The sequence below is a fragment of the Somniosus microcephalus genome, chromosome 2 (assembly GCF_052327205.1).
Source record: "Somniosus microcephalus isolate GS21.2 chromosome 2, FLI_Smic_1.0, whole genome shotgun sequence".
Classification (NCBI taxonomy): Eukaryota; Metazoa; Chordata; class Chondrichthyes; order Squaliformes; family Somniosidae; genus Somniosus; species Somniosus microcephalus.
In genome coordinates this window covers 24220021-24241243 of record NC_140988.1, presented here as the reverse complement: position 1 = coordinate 24241243, position 21223 = coordinate 24220021, and the positions used below count along the sequence as shown (strand labels likewise).

Genomic DNA, 21223 nt, shown 5'->3' with positions numbered 1-21223 from the left:
GCAGGCACGACTCCTCACTGGGAGCGTGAGGTTGGAAAGTAACCCCTTAGTGACTCATCTCTTCGATCAGTGACAGAACTGAGAAGCTGGCTGAGGTTGTCTAATGTTGTTGAGTAACATAGCTGTAATTAATTATTGACAGGATCGGGTGCTTAGAAGGGGAAATTGAAAATGTAAATCATAGACTGGAACAAATGACCCTGAAGAGAAGAAATCCTTTGTCTACAACTTCATGGTACCTGGGGGATGAAAACAATGAGGTGGCTATGTTTTTTACATGTCGAATAAATTATTGATTTATTTCATTGCATTATAAGATTTAAGAAAAAAGAAAGACTTGCATTTATATAGCCCCTTTCACAACCTCAGGATGTCCCAAAGCGCTTTACAGCCAATTAAGTTCTTTTGAAGTGTAGTCACTGTTGCAATGTAGCAAGTGTGGCAGCCAATTTGCACAATGTGATAATGACTGGATCATCTGTTTTAGGTGTTGGTTGAGGGATTGGCCGGGACAGCGGGGAGAACTCCCCTGCTCTTCTTTGAAGTAGTGCTGTGGGATCTTTTACGAGCACCTGAGAGAGCAGACGGGGCCTCGGTTTAACATCTCATCCGAAAGACGGCACCTCCGACAGTGCAGCACTCCCTCAGCACTGCACTGGAGTGTCAACCAATGTTCCCCTTAAGCTGTGCGGCCGCGCAGCGCTCTGGAGCTCCTGTGCAGCCGGCTCACTGGGTTTTAAATGGGAAAGGTCGCGCCTGCGCAGCATTTTGAATGGGCTCTGTGGCCCCTTAAAGGGGCCGCGCACTCCCCAAAAAATTCAAGGGAACATTGGTGTCAGCCTTGATTCTGTGCTCAAGTCTCTGGAGTGGCAAATGAACACACAGCCTTCTGACTCAGAGGCGAGAGTGCCACCCACTGAGCCCCGGCTGACACCTCAATAGAAGAGGTTCAGCGCTTGGAGGGTGAGGCTCACTCAATGGAGCGCACATTGCAGTTAAATCCCTGAACATTGTAGGGCCAATTCTGTTACCCATGCTCTCATTGACCAGACTACACAACAAGCGCACAGCATGGCTGAATTTGCCCTCCTGTATTTAGAAAGCATTTTTGAGTTTTAGCAAGCGTTCTTGTGAAGTAAATTTTCTCATGTTATTACATGCCACATGAAGTGCTTGCTGTAATTTTTTTGAAATTTGAACTAAACTCCAAAAAAGCTTTCCAAAAATGTTCAGGAGGCGCATCCTGTTGTGTTCTGGACCACCCGTTCTTTAGTCATAGAGGCATGTATTTAATATATGTTATGAAACAGGTGTACTTAAAGCATTTAAAGCATCTACAGGCTGAACTGAATAGAATGATTTCCACAATACTTTGCTAAAGGAGTAAAATGCCACAATTGTAAATGTATAATGTAGGAAATTTGGGTGTAAAGTCTTGGGTCAAAATCCTGGAACTCCCTCCCTAACAGCACTGTGGGAGCACCTTCACCACACGGACTGCAGCGGTTCAAGAAGGCGGCTCACCACCACCTTCTAAAGGGCAACTAGGGATGGGCAATAAATGCTGGCCTTGCCAGCGATGCCCACATCCCATGAATGAATTTAAAAAATAGACATTGGCAAAATGGGCGCACGAATGGGCAAAGTTTCGGGTGTAACTTTTAATCCTTTCCAGATTATGCCTCCCCCCGGAAGTTCCACCTTCGAATGTCTACCTCAACAGAATAACTATTTATAAAGTCATCTGCAGAAAGTCCCTCATAAATTTTCTGCCGCAGAATGTGGCCTGTCCATTTCCAGCACATTTAACTCTCCTGTCACAAATTTCCTCAAGTTCTGAGCTCCGCCGAGGAGATGTTGCCCATGTAGCTCTGTTGTGTCTATCAACAGGGCCATGACCAACTCAGTGGACGACAGCAGGACACATTTGGACAAGGAACCCACTTGCAAGATAGAATCACCCACAGCTATGGAACACTTGGTACCATTGGCACCAAGTGGCAGGAAAAGCCATCAGCGGCCCAGTGGATCCTCCGCTGAGCGTGCCTCGCAACACACATGCAGAAACACCTCCGTAGCAGACAACAGGAAACATGGCCGCAGGGCTGATGCTGGCACTTGGACAACTTCTCCCCCCACGCATCACCACCAAAAAATCCAGAGCCTTGCAAAGAAGGGAAAAGGGCTATGTGCAGTTGTTTAAGGAGATTACCAGTGATATCCATGCCACTGTGCAACCTGTAAACATCAAACTTCACCCTGACAGGGACTGACTAGGTAATAATATGCACTTGGACCGGGCACGGTTGGCGGAGCTCATTTAGTTCAGCTACTTAGCAACTCTAAAACAAAACGAGTAGTCCTCCTTCCTGCCGTTCTCAGGTGCTGCCATTCACTGAGCCACGTGCAGTCTTTTTTGAGGAGACACATGGCTAGGATCCAGCTTTCCTGTGCCTGCACCAGGACCCCAGTCTGTAGGCGACCAAGTTTTACTGTTACAGAATCACTGGCTAAGTTGCGCACAGAATTACTATGGGCTTTCAGACTTTGCACAGATGCAGCTTTATGTTTTTGTGCATTTCCAGTCGTTTCGTTATTACTTTAGATTGTAGCGGAGATGTATTTATTTTTATATTATTTTAAAATCACTATTGATATTTCGGTCAAGATTTTCTGCTCTGGTGCTCTTGCTGCCTGCCGGGATCGCCCATCGGTAAATTCCGCACCCCAACCCATGACTGTCCAACCAGAGATTTTCAATTAGCGCTCCCAGTATCCGCCAGGAATGATGAAGTGGAAAATTCTGTCCTTTATTTCCTGTCATACTTTTCCAGTTGTTGAAGTAAAAGATCTTTATTTTTCACACTTCGGTCTCCAGTGATTTTTTCCCCCCTCTCTATTGTCAGTCTTTCAGTCCCAATTTACATGTAGAATTGATGCTCCAAGGCGGTCACATCTCGCACTATTCTGCCATGTGTGTTCAATGGACGTTGGTGGATTCATCCTAAGGGCACTTTCCTCTGTATGTATACTCTGTAATTTTATCCACACCTAATATGTGCATTCAGAATAATATACTAGCATAATGTAGTGCAATGTGCGTATTTCATCCACACATTGCAGTTTACACAAATGAGCATCACTCTTAATGCAAGATGCCTCCACATACTTCAGCATAGTATACACATGCCTTTTGTCTGGCTAACTGGCATGAATTTCTTTTCAAATTGATTTGCACACTGGCTTTATTGCATGGGCGCAGATTCAGACCCAGTCAGGGTGTGATTTATAACCCCTGTGCTGCATACTGCAAATTGCTTAGAATTTCCACCACGGCTGAAATTAATTAGATTCGGCCCGCGACACTTTGTTTAGCTGCTGCTTTTGCTCCCTCATTGGATTCACACCATTTTAAGCCCATGTTTGGATTTGCGAAGAAATGACTCACCATCTAGAGGGTCTGCTTGGCAAAAGCCAGCATTATAAGTAATGCCGGAGGGGAAAATTATCTCCCAACTTGTTCAGCGAACAAGGCCGCAGTCTTTATGGTCCTTATCATACAGGATTTATGTAAACATAGCAAGCCTGAGCATGTTAATTGTGCCCTCAGAGGCACTGCAGATTTGTGTCATACGCTTCGAGCATTTGCAGTTTTATTGTTCAGTAATTGCTTGAGTTTCGGTGTGGTAACTAAAATAAATAGTCTTTGTGAAGTACTTTATGAACTGTGTTCACTCCACTCAGTGTGGAAAGAATGCATCAGATTTCCCAAATGTCTCCTGAAGACCGCAAACGGACTCTGCTTTAAGGGCAGTGCTGCGGCATGTGCATATCTTGTTTATATACAATTAGTGTTTATTTTGTAAGGAGAAATTTGTCTTGTGGTTGGTGATGGAATGCTTTGCTATGTTGTTAAATAACCATTTATCGCAACAAGTTTGAACTTGAAATTTTGATCTTGAACAGAGAAATGTAAGCTGAATCCGATAATCATAATCTATGGATAGTAGTTCAGGAGATGGGTGACTGAGGGATGTTAGTATTTGAGGGGAGCCACGCTCATAGGGAACGTGAGCAGGAGGTAGGACTACAATTTGTAGCCTCGATTCTCCAATCTGGAACAGGAGATTACTCCTATATTATTGTAATAACATTTTCTAGATAATACAAAGAGTACAGTATATGGGGGAGAAATTCAGTCGCCCTGTTTGGGGCGCAATTATCGGCCGGACGCAAAGTTTAGCACCTGGCGCTAATTATCACCTCCGACTGCAAACTTGGCTTCTATCGCCCCGGAGGTGATTGGAGCACTAAATCAGGTGCTTCACACCTCTCTTAAGGCGCTAACGCCGAGGAGCGAGGCGCTACCTCAGAGCACTGGCGAAGCTCATGTGATGTCAGTCAGCAATGGAACACTGACACACTGGCGCCGGACAGTTCTTAAAGGGGAGGGTCGAGTTTGTTCTCCATCCACACCCTGCTCATTGCAGCCTTGAATCTCGGCCTGGAGAGACCTGTACATCAATTCTGCTGGAAAGAACAATGGAGAGGCCCAGGGAAAGAGCTCAGAGTGCAGCCCCTATAGTCTCTTCTAAATCGATGCAAGGAAGGGCAAATCAAAATGAACCTGCAAATTGCTGCTCAGTACCCAAAACTCCTTCACACAGCATTGAATCTCTCCAGAAGTCTCTCTCTCAGAATGCGTGGTGCAAAAATGTCGCCGACAAAAAAAGTCAGAAAGCGATCGCCTTTAAATAGCGCTCCCCCAGTCCCTTCCCGACTGCAAAACGCTCCCCTCAACCTGTCGTTGCTAGTGGCAGGCGGTAAGGCAGGGGGCACCATTCAATATCCGGTCCGGGGCGTTGCACGCTCGACCGACGTCATGATCTGCGGGCGCAGGAGATCATGGCGGTAGTGTTTAGCGCCGCCGCAAAATGCCTGGTCAATTTCACGAGCGGCGCAAACATCGCCGCGCCCGGGCGCTAGTTGCTTTGCGACCCATTAGCGCCCTCTTAGGGCGCTAATGGGAGGTGCAAAGCAACCAAATTTTCCCCCCTATATATTTCAGACAGATCTACAATAATGACTAGTAACTTTCTCTCGTACCCTGTTAAATATCAACCTCCTTACTTCTTCTGAAAAGTACTACCTCTTTATCTGAATTATACCTAAGAGGTGCTTGTACTCCTTTACTTGGGGCACCTGGAGGGTGAAGTTCCTCAGCATTTTCTGCACATTAGCAGTGTTGGAATGGGGTAGGAACGGTTTTTAGTGAGCACACTCGGGTTTAAGCACTTTGTGTCGCTTGTGCAACTTTAAATCGCTTCCCCGAGTATCCTCGATCTTTTTGGCCCATCCCGTGATCTGCCTGCAAGTCCCCACTGGGCTCATTTACATGCATGCGCCTGTCAGCCAGTGGATGAGAGTTTCCTGGATTTACCTCCCTCTATTGCACTCTTAGCTAAGTTAGGCCCCAAATATATGAGACACAACAGCTGCCTGTGTCATCTGATCCAAATTCAAGTGAGGTGTTTGAGCGGAAACCTAAAATTTTATTCATCTATTATTTCAAACATATGAAAAGAAGGAGATGGGCAAAGCACACCCCAATCCAGATCCAGCAAACATGTACATCCTTTACCCACCCCTTAACCATGCGATCTCCTAGCAGAGGGCAAAATGCAAAAAAAAAAAATCCTGCAGCCAATTTAGGAAAAACTCTGGGACAATATTCTTCGACCCCTAAGCAAGGCTCCAGAAAACAGTGCTATTCCATTACAACAACAACAACAACTTGTATTTATATAGCATATTTAATGTAGTAAAACGTCCCAAGGCGCTGCACAGGAGTAGTAAAAGACAAAAAATTGCCACCGAGCCACATAAGAAATTAGGGCAGGTGACCAAAAGCTTGGTCAAAGAGGTAGGTTTTAAGAAACGTCTTAAAGGAGGAAAGAGAGGTAGAGCAGCAGAGAGGTTTAGGGAGAGAGTTCCAGAGCTTAGGGCCTAGGCAGCTTAAGGCACAGCCACTGATGGTTGAGCGATTATAATCAGGGATACTTAGGAGGGCAGAATTAGAGGAGCGCAGATATCTCAGGGGGTTGTGGGGCTGAAGGAGATTACAGAGATAGGGAGGGGCGAGGCCATGGAGGGATTTGAAAACAAGGATGAGAATTTTTAAATTGAGGCGCTGCTTAACCAGGAGCCAGTGTAGGTCAGCGAGCACAGGGGTGATGGGCGAACCGGACTTGGTGCGAGTTAGGACACGGGCAGCCGAGTTTTGGATGACCTCAAGTTTACATAGGATAGAATGTGGGAGACCAGCCAGGAGTGTATTGGAATAGTCAAGTCTAGAGGTAACAAAGGCATCAATGATGGTTTCAGCAGCATATGAGCTGAGGCAGGGGTGGAGCTGGGCGATGTTATGGAGGTGGAAATAGGCGGTCTTTGTTATGCCACGGATATGTGGTCGGAAGCTCATTTCAGGATCAAATATGACACCAAAAATTTCTCATCATTATCCTAGCTAACTATTAAACTACCTTCTATATCTGGACCTCTCTCCTCAAAAAGCTGTTGAGGCTAGGTCAGTTGAAAAATCCTAAACTGAGATCGATAGATTTTTATTAGGTAAGGGTATTAAGAGATATGGAGCAAAGGTGAGTAAATGGGGTTGAGGTACAGAGCAGCCATGATCTAATTGAATGACGGAACAGGCTCAAGGGGCTGAATGGCCTACTCCTGTTCCTATGTTCCTATAACTGAAAATGTCTTTTCACTCAGGAATTGAAGTTCCCTTTCTAAGGACTGCAGTAAATCCACACCCAATGCATGTTTTGGTGCTCTGTTTTTCTGCAGAAATATTCTTGCCATCTAACCTAACTCTTTGCCTAAGGATTGAATATCCCTGCACTCTCGTCATACTTTTCTTACTCATCTCAAAAAAACTATCAAATTGGATGATAAGAACATAAGAATTAGGAGCAGGAGTAGGCCATATGGCCCCTTGAGCCTGCTCCGCCATTCAATAAGATCATGGCTGATCATTGACCTCAACTCCACTTTCCTGCCCGATCCCTATATCCCTTAATTCCTCTGGTCCAAAAATCTATGTATCTCAGCCTTGAATATACTCAAAGACTCAGTAACCACAGCCCTCTGGGGCAGAGAATTCCAAAGATTCACAACCCTCTGAGTGAAGAAATTCCTCCTCATCTCAGTCTTAAAAGGCCGGCCCCTTATCCTGAGACTATGCCCCCTAGTTCTAGACTCTCCAGACAGGGGAAACAATCTCTCAGCAGCTACCCTGTCAATCTCCCTCAGAATCTTATATGTTTCAATGAGATCACCTCTCATTCTTCTAAACTCCAGAGAGTATAGACTCAGTCTACTCAATCTCTCCTCAAAGGACAACCCTCTCATCCCAGGGATCAATCTAGTGAACCTTTGTTGCGCCCCCTCTAAGGCAAGTGTAGTCTTCCTTAAATAAGGAGATCAGAACTGTGAGCAGTACTCCAGGTGTGGTCTCACCAGGGTCCTGTACAATTGTAGCAAGACTTCCTCACTCTTGTACTCCAACCCTCTAGCAATAAAGGCCAACGTGCCATTTGCCTTCCTAATTGCTTGCTGTACCTGCGTGCTAACTCTCTGTGTTTCTTGTACTGCGACACACAAATCTCTCTGAACAGCAACATTTAATAGTTTCTCACCATTTAAAAAATATTTTTTTTTTCTATTCTTCCTACCAAAGTGAATAACCTCACATTTCCCCACATTATACTCCATCTGCCAACGTATTGCCCACTCACTTAACCTGTCTATATCCCTTTGCAGACTCTTTGCGTCCTCCTCATATCATACTTTTCCACCTAGCTTTGTATCATCAGCAAACTTGGGTACATTGCACTCGATCTAAGTCATTAATATAGATTGTAAATAGCTGAGGCCCAAGCACTGATCCTTGCGGCACCCCACTAGTTACAGCCTGCCAATCTGAAAATGACCCGTTTATCCCTACTCTCTGTTTTCTGTCTGTTAACCAATCCTTTATCCATGCTAATACCTTACCCCCAACCCCATGTGTCTTTATTTTGCTTAACAACCTTTTATGTGGCACCTTTTCGAATACCTTTTGGAAATCCAAATATACTACATCCACTGGTTCCCCTTTATCTACCCTGCTAGTTACACCCTCAAAAAACTTTAATAAATTTGTCAAACACGATTTACCTTTCATAAAACCATGTTGAATCTGCCTAATCATATTATGGTTTTCTAACTACCCTGTTACCACTTCCTTAATAAGGGATTCCAGCATTTTCCGGATGACTGACGTCAGGCTAACTGTTCCCAATTTTCTCTCTCCCTCCTTTCTTGAATAGCAGGTTTACATTTGCTGCCTTCCAATCCACTGGGACCTTTCCTGAATCTAGGGAATTTTGGAAGATCACAACCAATACATCTACTATCTCTGCAGCCACCTGTTTTAGAACCCTAGGATGTAGGCCATCAGGTCCAGGGGACTTGTCAGCTTTTAGTCCCATTAGTTTCTCTAGTACTTTTTCTCTATTGATATTAATTACTTTAAGTTCCTCACTCTCATTAGCCCCTTGGTTCCCCACTATTTTTGGTACTTTTTGTATCTTCTACTGTGAAGACAGACACAAAATATTTGTTTAAAGCTCTACCTCTGCGTAGCACCTGATTTACATAATTATTTTATTTAAGAAGGGAAGTAGACAAAAGCTGGAAACTATAGACCAGTTAGCCTAACATCTGTGGTTGGCAAAATGTTGGAGTCCATTATTAAGAAAACAGTAACAGAGCATTTGGATAAACATAGTTTAATAGGACAGAGTCAGCATGGTTTTACAAAGGGGAAGTCATGTTTGACAAATTTGCTCGAATTCTTTGAGGATGTAACATACAGGGTGGATAAAGGGGAACCAGTGGATGTAGTGCATTTGGACTTCCAAAAGGCATTTGACAAGGTTCCACACAAAAGATTACCGATCAAGATAAAAAATCACAGGATTGGGGGTAATATACTGACATGGGTGGAAGATTGGCTATCTAACAGAAAACAAAGAGTTGGGATAAATGGTTCATTCTCGGGCTGGCAATCAGTAACTAGTGGTGTTCCGCAGGGGTCAGTGCTGGGACCCCAACTCTTTACAATCTATATTAATGATTTGGAGGAAGGGACCGAGTGCAACATATCCAAGTTTGCCGACGATACAAAGATGGGAGGGAAAGCAGTGAGTGAGGAGGACATAAAAAACCTGCAAAAGGACATAGACAGGCTAAGTGAGTGGGCAGAGATTTGGCAGATGCAATATAATGTTGGAAAGTGTGAGGTTATGCAATTTGGCAGAAAAAATCAAAGAGCAAGTTATTATCTAAATGGAGAGAAACTGCAAAGTGCTACAGTACAAAGGGATCTGGGGGTCCTGGTGCATGAAACACAAAAAGTTAGTATGCAGGTGCAGCAGGTGATCAGGAAGGCCAATGGAATCTTGGCTTTTATTGCAAGGGGGATGGAGTATAAAAACAGGGAAGTCTTGCTTCAGTTATACAGGGTATTGGTGAGGCCACACCTGGAATACTGCGTACAGTTTTGGTTTCCATATTTAAGAAAAGATATACTTGCTCTCGAGGCGGTTCAGAGAAGGTTCACTCGGTTGATTCCAGAGATGAGGGGGTTGACGTATGAGGAAAGGTTGAGTAGGTTGGGACTCTACTCATTGGAGTTCAGAAGAATGAGAGGCGATCTTATCGAAACATAAGATTGTGAGGGGGCTTGATCGGGTGGATGCGGTGAGGATGTTTCCACTGATGGGTGAGACTAGAACTAGGGGGCATAATCTTAGAATAAGGGGCTGCCCTTTCAAAACTGAGATGAGGAGAAACTTCTTCACTCAAAGGGTAGTAAATCTATGGAATTTGCTACCCCAGAGAGCTGTGGAAGCTGCAACATTAAATAAATTTAAAATGGAGATAGACATTTTCCTAGCAGATAAGGGAATTAGGGGTTATGGGGAGAGGGCAGGGAAGTGGACGTGAGTCTAGATTCAGATCAGCCATGATCCTATTGAATGGCGGAGCAGGCCCGAGGGGCCGTATGGCCTACTCCTGCTCCTACTTCTTATGAGGTTTGTGCATGCATGCTTCTGGCCCCTGAAATAAAAATTCAGCGCAATGGGATTTGTGCACACGCGGGCCTTATTCTCTGGCTTCTGCCCACCACTAGCGAGTGGCCTCTGCCCACCACAGAGCTAATGTACAGTATCATTGAGGCACTTCATGCAGGTTATCTAAATCAGTGTGGTTTTCACAGAAATGTACCATTCAAAATACTAATCTCTTATGAGATTAAAATGTTAATATTACAAGTTAATGCTCCCAGTGCAGAGCATCACCTGCTGGGAGCACATGTCAAAAAGTGAGGTCCACACTCGCTACAATTTTCTGTCCATTATTGTATGGAAAATCACGGGGAGCGTGTGTCTGAATTTCCAACATGTGCTGCAGGTAGACAAGGCTCAGCACTGGGAACGAGAACTCATAAAATTACCCTTTAAGAAATCGATAGTCACAATTCTCATTCAGTGATAAAATGTTTTTTTATCAATGTTATCCAGTTGTCTTTCCTAATTATTTTAGACTGAAAAGCAGCCGCAAAACAAGCTGCGGACCCTGAATGACTCTCTGGAGAGCTACCAAGAGATAGACCAGAACCTTAAGGAAGAGGGTGGAGGAGGAGATCTGGACAGTGTTAGCTATGTAAGTATTACAACATGACCTCACTCACTGAGCCTGTCCTTTAATATAATGAGGTACAATTTTTCAACGTATTGGGGAGGGAGATGAGTTCTGAGGTGTATCTGTGCCTTTGGTGTATTTTCATTCAAGGGAAAGGACAAGTTCCCTGAATATCCGTAGGGGTTCTCCCGATATCTTGCCATAATTTCTGCTGTTTATGGCATTTCTCTGATCATTCATGAAAGTTAAAGCAGAGGCGAAGTTACGACAGGCCCGAAGTTACGACAGGGCCCAAGTTACGACAGGGCCCAAGTTACTGCCAAACAACCTCTCTGGCCCTGAAAATTTAATTTTATAAGTGTGGACTCTTATTCCTTCAGAATTTAATTAGTGTTGGAGGTTTAAAAAAAATTAAAATACATTGTTTTTAACTTTTCTCTCTGTCTCTTTTATCGCTCTCTCTTAATCCAATCTTTCTTTCCCAATCTTTATTTCACTTTTTGTACATGATTTAAATTTAATTTATAATTCCTGGTTTAGACTCTGCGTGGCTCAGTGAGGTTTCTTCAATCTGACTGATTGACAAGCCTTGCTGTTTTTTGACCTGCTCATCATGCACCCCAGCAATCTCCTGTGGAGGGCACCGCGCTGGATCAGACAGCGGATTTGAGCAAGTCTCCACGTAAACGCCCACAAAAACGATGTGGGCATCTGTCAGCAAGGTGAACCGCGAACGGTGTACCTTCGTCGCTGATCGCATAATCCGGGCCATTGTGAATTTGTGTGAAATTCTTCTGTACTTTGTTTTATTTTAAGTCAGGACAGTAGGGAATGTTTATGTTGCGGTAAATATTGTCTGTACACCCACCCAAGAAGAATTGAAGAATTTACAAGACTTCAGCAGAACAGGACAAGCTTAAAGCAATCCGTTATTATAATTTACTTCGATTTCCGATTATTGCAGGAAGATGACCGCCAGGAGCTGGCATCCCACCTTGATGGTGCTGAAACAGGAAAAGCATCATTAGAGACCCAAATGTCAGACCTTCACTCTGAACTATTCCAAACTAAATGTGAGAGCTACGGACTGAAAAAGCAATGCCTCAAGTCCGAATCGCAGCTAACTGCCAATAGAAACGTAAGATTATATACAAGGCATCTGTGTTGGCATATCCACACAAGAAAACTAGTCTTGTTCAACACTGAACTCCAGTACACCTGTAAATGAATGCAGGCAAGGCGTAATGGAGCACTAATGGGGGCAGAAATCAGCTCAACCTAATTTCAGGCTATTTTTGGCCCCATTGGATTTCCCAGTCAGGTCTGGGATGGGCATTGGAAGTTCCAGTCTGAAGCAGGTGGGAGATTTTCTTTTGCATTCTAAAATGGTGCGGTAACACTCTTGGGAATTCCCAATGCCCGCGATGGTCAGCCATTTCATTCCAGAGAGGACCGGGCATGCAGGTGGGCTCGTCCAGTCGTGGCCTCCTGCTGCATGTTGTCCGTGACCTTCTCTTGCAAGAAAGAAGAGAGTGTGTTAGTGACAGTCTTGTTAGGTGTGTAGAGAATGTGCCTGTCATGGCGTAATAATTTGTATATTAGGTGGAAGATGTGGTTTGTGGGGAAGTGAGGGTAGGATAGGAATCAGAGACTCCCCCAAAAGGTTGTGGATACTGGGTCAAACCTGAGATAGATAGATTTTTGCTAGGTAAGGGTATCAAGAGTTATGAAGCAAAGGCGGGTAAATGGAGTTGAGGTAAAGATCAGCTATGATCTAATTGAAAGGGAGAAGAGGCTCAAGGCCTACTTGTGTTTCGATGTTTCAGTGTGCACCTTGCTTGCCATGGTAAGGACATTGAACTTCATTAGTCTTCAGTCCTTGGGGGGTGAGGGTGGTGCCACCTCCTTCCAGGTGGCATGAGTGATATTTCTGGGTGGCTTGCTGGCACACATGTACAGGAGTCTGTTCCGCCCCTTTAAATTTAGTCTGATATTGATTGCTTCTGATGGATCTATCAGCCAGCTTTAAACTATCGATCCGTGGCCCGTTTTCAGCACGTGTCTGGCGGCCTTTTGATTGTTTCTGGAGTCGCTGCTCCTGTTCCTTTTCTTTTATCGAAAAACCGCCTAGGAAACCGTGTGTAACATGCTCAGGAACACAGAGGCTTGAGCAATATAGAGGTCCGTCATGTTAATGCGCAAAAACATCTCTGCATCTGACTGAAGCCTGTTTCGTGGGACGAGTTAATGTGGGTGTGGTGATGTGTTCTTATTGTTTGCAAACTGGTGTGTCGATAGGCAGTTGATCTTACTTTCAGAATAGCTTTGTCCATAAAATTGAGCTCCTGCCCTCCTTCAGAGAAGGTTGAAGTCACTTCTTCCATTGACTTCAAAATCGGGAGGGATGTAAAACGGGCTGCGATTCGCTAATACCGTTTTACACTATCGCACAAAGTCAAAATCTACCCCAGTCTTAATTCCACCTACGCAGTAGGCTTCAGTAACAGTAGATTATCCAACTGACTCCTGATTGGCTTGCTCCCTAGTATCCAATTGGCAAGACTTCTGACACTGTCCAAACATGGTGGTGAGAGGGAAATTCAGCCAAACTTCAGATCTCCCGTCTGATGGAAAGCAAATGGGTATTTTAGCAACGCGTAGTAATATCTCCTCAAGGTATTTCCATTACAAAGTAACAATGGTGAGAGGGAGTCGCCTTAATTTGATATAGTATCCAAAACATAAGCAAATGTGAATTTCTTTTTTATATGACAGATAAATGAAAGCCTTTTGTTGGAAATAACAAGACTGAAACAAAGCTTGCAGGCTTCAGATCAGCAAATCCTGAATCTGAAGAGTGAAAAGACAATTTTAACCTCTCGAATGAAGACTTTAGAATCTGAACGGCAGCAGATATTTAATCAAAAGGAACTATTGCTGAAAGCATTGAAAGGAATGAAATGTCGCAAACACGGTGGTTCTTTTTTACAAAGTAATTCTGATGGCAGGTAATTTTGTTTTCATTGATTCGTGAATGGGTAACAAGGAGGCATAGACTCCGGATTATCACTGACGGAATGAAGGGGAGTGTTAGAAGAAACTTTTTCGCACGGAGGGCTTCTTAGAAAAAGGAATGCTTTAAAACAAGTGCCTACTGAGGCAGGGACTATAACATCACTTAAAAGGGAATTGGATATGCACTTGAAACAGAAGAAAAGAAAAGGATACAGGGAAATGGGATACGAGTAAATAGCTCCAATTGACAAGCTAGCACTGGCACAGGTACAATGGGGCAAATGGCCTCCTTTTGTGCTGCCATTTCTATGAAACACTGTTATTCAATTTTACCACTTGAAAATAAACATATTTTGAAACCTCTGGTTTCCATCCTGAAAATGATTGAGTGTTTGTGCAATACAAGTTAAAACTCATATCATCTGAGGAAATAAGGAGTTAACGGTTAAGTTTGCTATACTTCATGCCACACTGACACATAAGTAACAGATCCAATGTCAGAAGTGAACCTGTGTGCTGGGAGCAATCTCTAAATGTTGGAAGATATTGCTCTGCAATGTAAAGACAGCGCTGAACACTGTCAGTGTGTTAACACTGGCCGTGTATTTGTTCTCATAATGTGGGCGACACTGGCAAGGCCACATTTATTGCCCGTCACCAATTGCTCTGAGAAGGTGATGGTGAGCCTTCTCCTTGAGTAGCAATCGTTCCTACAACTGAGCAGTTTACTCGGCCAGTTCAGAGGACATTAACAACAACAACTTGTGTTTATATAGCACCTTTAACATAGTAAAACGTCCCAAGGTGCTGCACAGGAGTGTTAGAAGACAAAACATTTCACACCGAGCTGCATAAGGAGAAATTAGGGCAGGTGACCAAAAGCTTGGTCAAAGAGGTAGGTTTTAAGGAGCATCTTAAAGGAGGACAGAGAGGTAGCGAGGCAGAGAGGTTTAGGCAGGGAATTCCAGAGCTTAGGGCCTAGGCAACAGAAGGCACGGGTTGGATAGCCCTCCATTTTCACCTAGGATGGCCAAGATATAAATTCTGGGGGGGAGGGGGGTGAAGCTCACCGCCAGGTCACCAGCCCCAAAAACTTACTGGCAGATTTTCCTCAGTCCCGCTGGAGGCAGACACCTTTGGCCACTGCATCCCACCCTGCCATATATAAGTGACAGCAGAATGGGAGGGTTTGCTGCAGGAACAAGCTTCACTTACTTTCCGCTGTGTAGCTGCTGGGGGTAGAGAACGGCTGAGAGGAAGGGCCATCAGGACCTGCTTGCAATGGGCTACAGCCACTCCACAGCTTTATATTAATGTTACTTAAAGGTGGTTTAATTAAATTGAAGTTTTTGTAGTTTTTCTGTGCTTTTTTGAAAATTCGTTAAACCTTAACATTCTGTGAGGAATTTTAATTATTTTGAAGTGATTTTTTTTTTACCATATTTTTAAGTTTACTCTTGCAGACTGGGACTTGGCTACAAGTGGGCACTCCATTTTTCCCTCCCTCATTCCTCTGCTTTGATGAAGAAGAGGAGGAGGGTCAGGGATGCCAGGCCGGGTACACACCATAGATGGCCTCAAGCCCATACCCAACTCCCCATAGCAGATGCAGGTGGGCTACTTCACCGTGACCCCTTGGCAATGCTTCAGAAGACTGTGCCTCCCTCATAAAGCAGCGACTTTGTTGTGTCAACTACCAGACAACTGCGGACCCAGCTCACAAGAGAGACCTTCAGCTGAGTAAGATCCAAGGTCACTGCCAAATGAGTGTTGCCAACACAGTCCCCTTTTGGCAACAAACTCAACTCAGTCGCTGGTTGGTGTAACTTTCCTGCAGAACTACCGAGGCTTCCATTTGGAGATCGTTATACAATTCATACAGGCATTCTCCTGCCTTACCCCAAATCATTCTGCACGCAGCCTTACTCAGAGAGTGATGAGACTGTGGAACTCACCACCACGTGGAGAGATTGAGGCGATTAGCATAGATGCCTTTAAGGGGAAGCTGGATAGGTACATGAGGGAGAAAGGAATGGAAGGATATGTTGATAGGGTGATATAAAATAAGGTGGGACTATGCTCATGTGGAGCATAAACACCAGCATTGACCTGTTGGGCTGTAAAATTCTATCCTATCCTATCCTATCAGTGACAAAAACATCTGACTGACAACAAATCGAACATCGAACAACCTTCTTATTGTTTAATGTCACCATGGCTCCCCTTTGTGTCCACTCTTGAATGTCCTATAAATCCTAACCTCCTACTTCTCCTACAGTGAAGAGATTCTGAGTTCTGCAGCACGAGCCCTGGGGAAATTGAGGTTGTACTTACCTTTGTTTGAGGTCCATTTCCCCTTTAAGAAGAGACTGAAGGCACTCTTCATGCATCATATGGAATGCAACCCAGGCTTCAGAAGACATTCCTTAACAGAGGTGCTGTGGCACACACTCCGAAGGCCACCTCTTCCCACGGAGTTGGATCATGCCCTTTGTGGGCCTCCTTCCTTTAGGGACTAAAAGCCGCGTCCTTCTTTTCCTGGATTACAGACAGTAACATCTCAACTGAATAGTGTTTAAAATTGTGTGCTCGTTGCCCTGAAGAAGCCTCAGTCTCCGATATTGCCACATGCTTACACACATAAAATGGCTGTCTTGACCCTTTCACTGGAATTTCCATTCCCCCACCCCAAGAGACAGACAGTCTATAGAAGGCACTAATCGTGCCTAGAGCCCGTCCTGAATATATGTGGTGAGGGTTCACTCAGGAAAATTGTGTTGATTCTCCGCATTATAACACCAGTAGTTTGAAGGCTTAGCCTAGTGCACATCTGGCAATAACTCTGCCAATGAGGAACATTCAGCCCTAAATGTTACGTGTAGATCAAGTAGGGGTGGTAGGTATCTTGATTACACATTTTTACAGAAATCCAGCTAGCTCACAAATTACTAGAGTTATTGAATTCCATTTCTTAACTTGCAGTGCTAGGATTTTGAAAACTATGTGGGAAAAATTCATGTTCGCCAGCAAAGCTGCCGGTGTTACCAGAAACTGCAGTTAAGAAACTGCTGCTGGAAATGGCTGCAATGCTAACCGAGTGAAATTGGTCTGGGGGGTGTGGAGATAGGTGGCGCAGCGCTCACCTTCCGTGCAACGCCGTCCTGATGGAGGGATCCGGGACGAAGTTCCTGTCCAGGCCCGGTGTTGCAGCTTCCCGCAGCCTCTGGGAGCAAAGCTGTGGAGCTCGCAGGGAATTGTGGGCAATGAAGAGGTCTGAGAATTAAAGGGGCCATGCACATTGAAGCAATACAAAATAAAATGCAGTGAAGCAATACATTTTTCAGCCCTTTCTGCCTTTTAAGAAATATTCAATATTTAAAAGAAGTTCCAAATGTGAATATTCAGCTGTTAAAGCTGAATTACCTTCCTAACCTCAACAAATGGAAAAACTGCCTCAGCACTAACACACATGGCTCAGCAAGCCAGGGAAGGGGCACCCAGGGTCTTGCACATGGCACTCCAGCTTTGTGCAGGGGGTCAACACTGCAAGAACGGCCCTCTACCCACAGGGGTTGGGGGCCCTCTAGAAAGAACGATGTGGGAATACATCACCAAGGCTGGCACTGTCAGCAGTGTCGCCCCCACCACCTGGCTCCAGTGCCCAAAGAAGCTTCATGACCTCAGACCACTGGCCAAGGTCAGTGAATGCATCTTCAAAAGCCATCTGCTACCAACTGCACCACTAGCCTCACACACTGCTCAATGCATGACCCCTGGGTTAACCTGGCGTGCTTAGGACCCAGCTGGGTCGAAGTTCGCGTTGGTGATGTTAAGTCGGCCATTTTTTTCCCCACGGTATTGCCAGTTACCGCCAGCGCAAAGGGGGAGAGGAATATGGTAGCCATTGCAGGAACCAGCTGGCGAAAGAGGCCGCCATTTTATTGCCAGTTCATGGCGTTACAGAGTGGCGGTAAGTAGATGAATTTTTAGCCCAATGCCTCATGATTGCTAGTCTAGTACCATAACCACTGTACCACCTAAGTAAGGAATCAGGAATTATAATTGATGTCAGCTATTTTACAAATAGGAGATTGTTTTGCAGTAGTTTATCATTAGAATAGAATAAAAAGGCAGATTTTATTAGCTTTGTTCCCTTCTGATTGGAATTTGCCATGTCAGGAAGTCTGTGACTGAGCTGACGCCCTAACATAAGAACATACGAATTAGGAGCAGGAGTAGGCCATACGGCCCCTTGAGCCTGCTCCGCCATTCAATAAGATCACCAAATCCACTTTCCCACCTGATCCCCACATCCCTTCATTCCCCTAGGGGGAAAAATTCGGTATCGCCCATTTTGGGGCGCTAATATCGGCTGGGTGCAAAGTTTAGCTCCCGGCGCTAGTTAATCGCCTCTGACTGCAAAATTCGCCTCTATTGCCCCTGGAGGTGATTTGAGCGTTAAATCAGGCGGTACATACCTCTCTTAAGGCGCAAAGGTCAGGGAGCGAGGTGCTACCTCAGAACGCTACCGAAGCTCAGGCGAGGTCAGTAACCATGGAAGCCAGACAGACTGGTGCCGTCCAGCTCTTAAAGGGAAGGGGCCATCTTGCTGGCCAGCCACACCCTGCTCATTGCAGCCTTGAATCTCGGCCCGGAGAGAACTCAAAAGCAATTGTGTTGGAAGCACTAATGGATAGGCCCGGGGAAAGAGCTTGGCGCTTAGGAACCTCAAAAGTGGTGCTGAGGGCCAAAACTCCTTAGGACAGCTTTAAAACAAAAAATGTTGCCGACAAGAAAAGGCAGGAAGCGCCCACCTTTAAGATGTAGAGCATTAGAGCTTTCATGTGGGGTAGCACCAAGCTGCCTAATTATTAGCCTCAGCAAGCAGAAATTTTCAGAAGTTTTGTCATTGTGAACTACTTAATTAAAAATGACATTAGTAATAATTAGCAGAGCTACAATGGACAATAATCAGCTTCTGTTTGAACAATGTGTGGAAGACGCCATTCACAATTTGTTTGCCATAAACTCTAAAGGGCTAATCTTCCAAATAAGTACTGTCGGCGGGGAGTTTGCCCACTGCTCGCACACATCAGGAAATTGCGAGTGGCTGCCCAGGATTTCCAAATATGTGCGCTGACAGGCGAGGCTCCCGGCCCACAGTCCTTGCTCAGCCCTTAAACATGCCTTTAGTGATAACATTTAGCATTTTAATCTATAGGATACCATCAATAAACCTTCAGGAATGTCCCTCCAAACTATGTGCGCAGTGTAAATATCTTCCAAAGGAGCTAGAGCCGGCTAAGGAGGAGGAACTATTTGTCTACGAGGAGCAAGTGGAACATGGTAGGGAGCAGCTGGGCGCTGACAGCAACTCTGTGAAGGCCACAGGAACGGAGCTACGGAGGATAGACACAGGAGCAGACCAGCAACCAAAGGTAAGCGGAGGAGAATTCTTCGGAAAAGAAAAAAAAGCTGCACCAATAAAGAGATATCAGAACTCGAAGCTGAATCGTAAGCTAAAGGGAAATACTTTATCTTCCAGTTTTCAATCCTGCTGAAGGGTCTACACCCAAAATGTTAACCTGCCTTTTTACAGATGGTAACAAGCCCGCCAAGTGTTTCCACCATTTTCAGTTTTTAAAGGGAAATTCTTCAGCAGCTGTATTGATCAAAATAATACAGCACTTACATTATCAATAGAGCAACAATACATTCTCAATGTAGCACTATACATTATCAATGCAGCTCAAATACACTATCAATATGAACTTTTACATTATCCATACATCACCAATGAAGCATGTGTACATTGTCAGTACAGCCACTATGCATTATAAAAACAGCATTTAGATATTATTTGTGCGGCATATATACATTTTCCATGCAATATTTATACATTGTTCATGCAACCCTATTATTATCAATACTGCACTTACACGTTATCAATGCAGGAGTTATGCATTGTCAATATAGCATTTAGACATTATTAATGCAGCATTTAGACATAGGATGGTCATTTTCAACTTTGGCGGGGGCAGAAAACTGGCCGTGGTGGATCAGCCATCCATTACACCTTTCCATTGAAGTATATTTTTTGCTGGTGGCAGCTGTCATGGCAGATAACTTAAATCTAAACATTACACAGGGGCAGAAATGTGGCGGGGCATGACTTAGAGTCATAGAGTCATAGAGTAATACAGCACAGATAGAGGCCCTTCGGCCCATCGTGTCCATGCCGGCCATCAAGCCCTGTCTAATCTAATCCCATATTCCAGCATTTGGCCCGTAGCCTTGTATGCTATGGCATTTCAAATGCTCATCCAAATGCTTCTTAAATGTTGTGAGGGTTTCTGCCTCCACAACCCTTTCAGGCAGTGAGTTCCAGACTCCAACCACCCTCTGGGTGAAAAAGTTCTTTCTCAAATCCCCTCTAAACCTCCCTCCCTTTACCTTGAATCTATGCCCCCTAGTTATTGACCCCTCTACTAAGGGGAAAAGCTCCTCAGCATCCATCCTATCTATGCCCCTCACAATTTTGTACACCTCAATCATGTCCCCCCTCAGCCTCCTCTGCTCCAAGGAAAACAAACCCAATCTGCCCAGTCTCTCTTCATAGCTGAAGCGCTCCAGCCCTGGTAACATCCTGGTGAACCTCCTCTGCACCCTCTCTAACGCGATCACATCTTTCCTGTAGTGTGGCGACCAGAACTGCACACAGTATTCCAGCTGTGGCCTAACCAGTGTTTTATACAGCTCCATCATAACCTCCTTGCTCTTATATTCTATGCCTCGGCTAATGAAGGCAAGTATCCCATATGCCTTTTTTACCACCTTATCCACCTGTTCCGCCGCCTTCAGGGATCTGTGTACCTGCACACCCAGATCCCTCTGACCCTCCGTCTTGCCTAGGGTCTTACCATTCATTGTGTATTCCCTTGCCTTGTTAGACCCCCCAAAGTGCATCACCTCGCACTTTTCCGGGTTAAATTCCATTTGCCACTGTTCCGCCCATCTGACCAACCCATCTATATCGTTCTGCAGACTGAGGCTACCCTCCTCGCTATTTACCACCCTACCAATTTTAGTATCATCCGCGAATTTACTGATCATACCCTTTACATTCATATCCAAGTCATTAATGTAGACCACAAACAGCAAGGGACCCAGCACCGATCCCTGTGGTACCCCACTGGCCACAGGTTTCCAGTCACAAAAACAACCTTCGACCATCACCCTCTGCCTTCTGCCACTAAGCCAGTTTTGTATCCAATGTGCCAAGGCACCCTGGATTCCATGGGCTCTTACCTTCTTGACCAGTCTCCTGTGCGGGACTTTATCGAAGGCCTTACTGAAATCCATGTATACCACATCCACTGCGTTACCCTCATCCACACACCTAGTCACCCCCTCAAAAAATTCAATCAAATTAGTCAGACATGATCTT

General features: G+C 44.8%; 1 protein-coding gene across 3 annotated transcripts in view; it reads left to right on the top strand.

Annotated features, from left to right (window-relative positions):
- The window catches only part of LOC147122604 (homeodomain-only protein-like), a 174556-nt gene that overhangs the window by 48369 nt on the left and 104964 nt on the right, over nt 1–21223 (top strand). For all 3 annotated transcript variants that reach the window (XR_015080951.1, XM_086007569.1, XM_086007521.1), the window contains exons 5-9: nt 143–260; nt 10663–10782; nt 11726–11899; nt 13537–13769; nt 18998–19214. Coding sequence is in view for 2 of the 3 variants with exons in the window: in XM_086007569.1 (XP_085863695.1) it covers nt 143–260; nt 10663–10782; nt 11726–11899; nt 13537–13769; nt 18998–19214 (862 nt within the window). In the remaining variant the exon portion in view is untranslated. The remainder of the gene's footprint in view (nt 1–142; nt 261–10662; nt 10783–11725; nt 11900–13536; nt 13770–18997; nt 19215–21223) is intronic.